At 32.1% G+C, this 7,457-nt stretch overlaps 1 protein-coding gene across 1 annotated transcript in view; it reads left to right on the forward strand.

The window, feature by feature from the left end:
• LOC112055485 (filaggrin-2-like) overlaps positions 1-5,921 on the forward strand; it is a 32,757-nt gene extending 26,836 nt beyond the window's left edge. The window contains exons 5-6 of the mRNA XM_024095618.2: positions 4,503-4,604; positions 5,242-5,921. Of these exons, the coding sequence (XP_023951386.1) occupies positions 4,503-4,604; positions 5,242-5,427 (288 nt within the window). The 3' untranslated portion in view covers positions 5,428-5,921. The remainder of the gene's footprint in view (positions 1-4,502; positions 4,605-5,241) is intronic.
• The last annotated feature ends 1,536 nt before the right edge of the window (positions 5,922-7,457 follow it).

Raw genomic sequence — 7,457 nt, forward strand, 5'->3', positions numbered from 1 at the left:
GCCCGGTTTAATTCTTATATTACGAGGTATTTTTATTTATCTAAGTGACATAGGTAATCGTATTAAAGTAGCATAAGCGATTACCTATGTCAACAAACAACCAACATTCGCTAGTATTTAACGTTTTTAACATCCTAATATTATTATGGAAGTCTAAAAGTATTGTGTTAAGAATACTTCAAGTATTCTTCGCTGTAAAGTGAAAGCGGCACTATGGGATATAAAAACAACTGCATTGCTTTTATAATAATGTGCCTCTTGTTGCTTTAGCATAATTAAAGTCTCCCCTATCTCAACGTTAAAAAAGCCACCCCTAACACACTCTTTTCCAACTAAATAGTTTTAGGGAAATGGGAACACTGGCCATATTTAAAAAAGATATGGCTAATATATGTTGAAAAAATGCATTTTACAAAAACTTGAAGTAACCCAAAACTATTTGCATTTTAAAATATGGGTACACAATTTTCCATAAATATTTACTTTAAAAAAGCCCAGGTGCAGAAAGTGTATATTACACCGCAAAAAGGTTGAATAGTGACCGTAAATTTTCTAAAACCTCACTCCCGAAGGTAAATGTAACGGCCCAGTTAAGTATATGTTACAGTTGGGATTTGGGTGTTTACCTTTGACCCGACGGCTTAGAGCTTTTCCGAGAAAATGATCTCGTTGAGAAAATAACGAGAAATCTTTGCTAATCCTTTTTATGTCAATAATTTATTGCGGGTAGCAACAGCAATTAGTGTAGATGAAATCATAATGGACCTGCGATGACCAGACGTTCGTGAAATTTGTCAGCCTATGAGCCTAAGTTCATACCGTAGCATGATTTTAACATGGCATCCTATTGTTAAAATAATTTTCAAAATAAATTTGGTAGATACTTAAAATACCCCCTAATAATACCACAAACATTACCTGTTTATAATATTGGTATAGAGTATACAAGATGAAGTTTGGACCGTGGTAAATTTCGAAGGTTAACAGGTATCAATATTTCCTTCCTCTAGACCCTCAATTATTGTCAAATAAAAAACGTAATTTTGTAATATTTTCTACAGGATAATATGAAGAATCAGCAAAACCCTTTGCTTAGGACCTTTAAAGTTCTCTTAAAATTATTTTAGCTTTCCATGACATTGGCTATACCATATAAGAGATAAAATGTAGGAGGGTCAAGCCGATACAAAATCGAGGAGGCCAACTAGTTATGACGTATTTTACCAAGTTTTATTAATTCTTTTATTTCTTATCCCATGGTAGCAAAAAAAGTATTGTATGCTACTGCACGCAATTAGTCATTTTAGCACCCATGCTGTCTAGTGACAGGTGTACGTGACAATGGCATAAATAACTATTTATTACCGGTGTTTTCTTGGGTTGCCGCGAACTTTTCATTTTTTTTTAATATTTTCCAAGGACTATCGACTTTATACTTGGACGGTTGAGGATCTGGACCTCCCCTTCTACCTCCTACCTTCTAAAACTCCAAAGTCTATGACTATGACTATGCATAGGCTGACAAACTTTCTGCCTTTCTATGAGGTATGTCTGGTTATCACAGGCTCTATCACACTAATAATATAAAGGCGAAAGTGTGAGTGTAAGTTTGTTCCTCCTTTACGCTGCGGCTACTGAAGCGATTTGGCTGAATTTTTTAATGGAAATAGATTTTACTCTGAATTAACACATCCCAGAAAATCCATGGTCCCCGCGGGATTTGTGAAAAGCTGAATTCCACGCAGACGAAGCCGCGGGCGTCCGATAGTAATAAATAATTCTTTGTTTTCTACTACCTGTCACAAATGATGTCTTTAGTTATCCGCCGTAACGCACGAACGCTCCGTGTCCATAGAAAGTTAGTTAATTTAGAACCGTCTCATTTCTTTGAAACGCCGCCAAGTGTTAAACCGACAGACGAGTCGTTTGATTTTATTTTTCAATTCGTGGTTAGAATCTTGCAATTCATTTCAATTTTATTTGCGAATGAAATGTCTCGATAATAATTGTTTAGGTATGTTTGTACTCGTATCTGACAGTTCAATAAATTATATAAAGTTTTGTTAATTTCGTGATAAACACAACACTTTACAAGTTGGCCCTTGACTACTATCTCACCTAATGGTAAGTGATGATACAATCTAAAAGCGGACTAACCTGTTAGCTGTTAGGAGGAGGATAAAAATCAACACTCATTTCGGTTTCTACACAGCATCGTACCGGAACGCTAAATCGCTTGGCGGTACGTCTTTGCCGGTAGGGTGGTAACTAGCCATGGCCGAAACCTCCCACCAGCTAGACTGGACCAATTAGGAAAACCTCAATCGAACCCAGAACATCCGTCTTGTAAATCTACCGCGCATATGTACTACTGCGCCAAGAAAGCCGTCAAGTTTGAAGCAAATAAAGTCATGCTTCTTTCTTTGTTTTATTCAAATCACGTAACTACAACGACAATTGGCTAATAGAGTCTAATGTAGGATGGTGCGGGTGACAGTTCGTTTCACTCTTGAAAGTTTGCCGCGATTCACGATGATAGTACGTATTATGAATGTCATACAGGCGACTGTCACCGTACCCATGCTATCTGAAAAACACTTAAGGAAAAAGACTTCGTCGAAGCACATTTTAAGAACAGAATTATGAAACAATACAATTTTCCAGCTCCGAATTATCTCAAGGCCTGACATTTAATTGAAAATGCACCTGTCGCTGTTTATTTGTTTACTTTAGTAACGGTTTTTGTAGAAAATGGTTCAAAATTTACTAAATCTCTGTCACAATAACAAAACACTGTTGTTGATATTTGTGATTTGGCAATATTTTTTACTATCCAAACTTGATTAGGTTAGACAAAATACTTTTAACAGTAAATAGATTTTACTATTACTTACTTAATTGTTGTCAAGAAACAATTCCAAGACTATTTCAATATTTATGCATAAAAAGGCAATGTCCAGCAAATTGTGATTGTTTGCATTATACTCATAACAATTTAAATAATTGAAGATTTACATTAAAGTTGAAAGGTAATTTAAAAAGATAATTTCTAAAGACTTATTATTTACGCTAGTAAGGGTAAGTTAAGTTGCTAGCTGACTAAATTAACTTCGTAACTTAACAAAACGTTTTAATGCAAGTTTATGTAGATACTTCTAACTCGGTTCAGTAGTTCAAGAGATTACCTTCTTGTTAATATTAGTATCTCATTCTCATAATTTTCGTTTTTGTTTTTTAATTGCCTGTAATTGGTTACATAAGTAACGGTTATTTACGTGACATCGCCAATTGCACTATAAATGTATCTGTAACTATATGTACAATTGTACGCGGAATAATTTAGATCTTTCACATTTGCCAGTTTCTTCGAAAATCAAATATTTGTCCAAGACAGGCAAAGTCGTTGGCATCGGCCAGTTTATTTATTAATGGGATGCAGTGTCATAAAATACTTTCCCAGTTTATCTCTGAGGGAAGTTTAATTAATTTGTCCTTTTACTTGCACTGCTAGTTTCTTTTACGATACTCTTTGAATATTTATTATTATTTTCATAGTTTCATGGAGTAAGTTAAGTAATAGTTTAATGAATTTCTCTAGAGATAGTATTTTGTTGAGATACTTTTTACCTAAACTATGGTCATGTACGCTTTTAAATTTATAACATAACTAATATTATAAAACTGAAGAGTTTATTTGTTTGATTGAACGCGCTAATCTCAGGAACTACTGGTCCGATTTGAAAAATTCTTTCAGCGTTATATAGTCCATTTATCAAGGAAGGCTATAGGCTATATATTATCTCAGTTTTCCAACGGGAACGGGAACCACGCGGGTGAAACCGCGCGGCGTCAACTAGCTTTTAATATAGAGCCATGGAACTTTTATCAGAATATCGTATATATTAAAATATTCAGGGTGTTTTTTATAGAACATGTATATTTTTTTCAAAACGAGGTTTTCCTTTTTCCCTCCAATTAACCAGTGGCTGGGCTTATACTCTATACTTTTTCATTTAGTTTGACCTCTTAACCATAAAGTTAGTTTGCTCATAGATATTAAAAATATATGGAACTATTTGAGATACTAAAAAAATTGCTTTATGCCAGCAGACTCTGTTTTCAAGATATTAATAAATATTTAGAGATAAATAAAATAAAAAATGTAAGCTTATGCTTGTTAAATATGTATTAACATACTTATTTAGACAATATCGATACTGGATGTGTACTATGGAGTTCGATCGATCACGGGTTCAATTCCCGTCAGTTATTATTTTTATTTATTTTTAAAGTAGTTCCATACATCGAAAAATGTTAAAGCCGTCAGTTAACAATCACCATCAGCTACTGAAAACATCATAAACATCTAAAAAGACGTACGATTGCGAATTTCCTCCTTTTTTGAAGGCCGAAAATGATGATGATATTGGTAAAATTTAGAGATTAATTAGTATAGATAATTATTATCCAATGAATCGTGTTTACACTTGATTATTGTTCAGGGAGGACACTTCAAGAAGGGCCAGCATCACTCCAGTCACGGCGGACACTCCAAGGGTGAGAAGGGAGATTTCGCGAAGGGAGGACATGGACACCACCTTAAGGTAATTTAATATAATGAACAAGGAAACAAGGGTGGATGTTTACTTTTTTAATTAGATGAAAGTTAGAGCTTGACAACGAACTTCTCTGAAGTTTAATTATATACTCTGAGGCACAATTATCCGCCCACTTTACTATACTCGCATCATATCAAAGTGGGCAGAGAATTGTGCCTCTGAGTAGGTATATATTACCAACGTGAATTTATTAGTCTTTTTTTATAATTTTTAGTATTTCTTCCGTCCTATCAAATCTCATAATTTTTAACAAGTAAAAGCGAGGCTTTTTGCACTTATGATATTTCTTAAATTAAAAGCACAAAAACAAAACGAAAATCCAAAACTTAATAATAGACGAGCATGCATGTAAATGTGAATCAGGCTTTACATTACAGATTGCATTTTTAAAACGAATAATTTTTGAACTTTTATATTAGACATACTTAGATTAATTACTATTAAGCATAGATTGATTAATATTAATTTATTTTCCTCTCTGACTAATTAAATAATTTAGGTATTATTAAGACTAGGAACTTAAAATCGTTCAATGATTTGAGAGAAGCATTGTCCCGCATTGCAATTCATGCATACATAATCCGTTTGTGATGTTGATGATAATGATGATCTCATGTTCCAGGGTCACAAATCCTCTGGAGGCCACGACTCCCATGGCGAGCATGGAGACAAACACCATGAAGACGGCGGAAAGAAGGGAGGCAGGAAGTGGGTGTACCACAAGGGGACGCCTGCTAAGACCCACAATCTTGTCTACGTTGAGAGAAGACCTGACCGATACATGTACGGTCCCGTTATCTATGGTTAAATATAATTATTCAATTAGTTAATTACAAAATTTATTTTCACTTGACACCTATAAAAATATCATACTTTGTGGTTGTATCTATGAAAAAGCGCAATAGTCACTTTTTGAGTGACGTCATTTTGTATTTGTGTAGTGTGTATGAAACGAAAGATGTGTGACATTGGAAGGTGACTCAAAATGACAATTTGTGTTTATTGATGGACACGACACAAGAACATTGTGTGAGTTTGATGACGTGTCAGTTAAAATATTTGACACTTTACTAGTTTTGAATTCAAAATAACTGGAAATCGTTTAGTAATGAAATAGATAAATGGCGCAAATAATGTCAAAGAATATTTTTACACATTCGTTCCTAATCATGGTTTTGTTCATCCAACAGACCGAAAATCAATCTCACATTAATTCCGACAATCCTTTTATCTGTTTCATTATAATCTGTCGTTAGCTTACCCACATTGATATAAATATGACAATGTTGCTAAGCATATCGACCAATTAGAAATAGGTCATTGTAAGTCAATGGCCACGTTTTTATATTTTGTTTTTATAAATGTTATATTTGTCGACAGTGTTTACCTACACTACGATTATAAATTATCGTGTATGTAAAATGTAAATACACCTTAATAAGGAACGTCAATTACTCGTGTCACTTTGACGACGAAAGATAGGTGGGTCCCAAACCAGTTCGTAAAATGTTGCTTTAAAATATTTTATTCAGATTTAAATATATTCATATTTGAATACTGATTAAAATTATATTTTGATAAATGTGTTTGCGTTTTACCCAGTATTCTTGATGATAACAAATTAAACTAAATTACGTACCAGCTGAAAATCAAAACAAACAAAATACTGTTATCCAAATAATAATGTTAATAATGTAACATTGGTGATACTAAACTTAAAATAAAATGTTATAATAGGAAATTACATATAACTATTTTGTTCCTAAAGTTATTTAAAATGTTTTTTTTACATTTTAGGAATAACACGGGTCATATTTATTAATATTTTCTTGTGTAACAATTAAGTAGTAACGCGTTGTTATATTAGGTTTAAAAGTAGATGTAGACTTTTATATATTTATAAAGATTTACTTAAGTATATATTTTTTATATTAATAATATCATCTCGCCATTTCTTAATTACTCTAATATTTATTTAAGTATTATTATTAAAAATTATTACAGTATCTATTATTGTTATTCTAAGTTTATCTTATAAAAAATCATTATACATCTATTTCTGCATATCTCAAGGTTATCTTTATGTTCTTTGATATATCAATACTATCTAAGAAATATCCTGTGATTGCATTGGTCAAAGCTTATTTGCCATCTCTAAATCTATGTTTTTCTTGACATAAGCTTACGCGTCGAGCATGCGTGACCGTATAAATTCGGCTTAACGAATTCGCATTAATAGAAAAAGCTAAAACAATTACAATAAAACCGTATTATATGTCGTTCAAAGGTCATCTATATATTTATTTGCAATTATTTATTTTATTTCATTCATATACATTAATTTATGCATTTAATCATAAAAATATATTTATTTAAATATTTATTATTTTTATCAAATACTTTCCTATTTATATCATCAACTCATTCATTCACGATCATCAAAACTTATTATATGTTATTCATTCTTATTTATACTTATTTATTGTTATGTATTTATTCTATTGTTTATTTTTTCATAAATTATTCTACCTAGTATCTATATAATTTACTCAAATACTTAACATTTTTCCCGCTTTTAAAGCTTTTAAATGTGAAAAAGCATGTTTCTCAGTATATTAGAAGGTTTCATGACTGTATACAATCGATCTGATTTCATACCTTTGGATATTACCTTCGAAACTTTTCCTTTTTGTGGGTTGTGTGAAACCATGGAAACGACGCTTACTAGTCTAGGAGCCTGCGCATAAATAGAAATAATAATATTTTATTAAAAAAATTTTGTATCTAATAACAATTATAATTTTTAGTGTGGCACATCCATATATTCATCTCAATCTT

This window comes from Bicyclus anynana, chromosome 23 (genome assembly GCF_947172395.1).
Source record: "Bicyclus anynana chromosome 23, ilBicAnyn1.1, whole genome shotgun sequence".
NCBI classification, from domain to species: domain Eukaryota; kingdom Metazoa; phylum Arthropoda; class Insecta; order Lepidoptera; family Nymphalidae; genus Bicyclus; species Bicyclus anynana.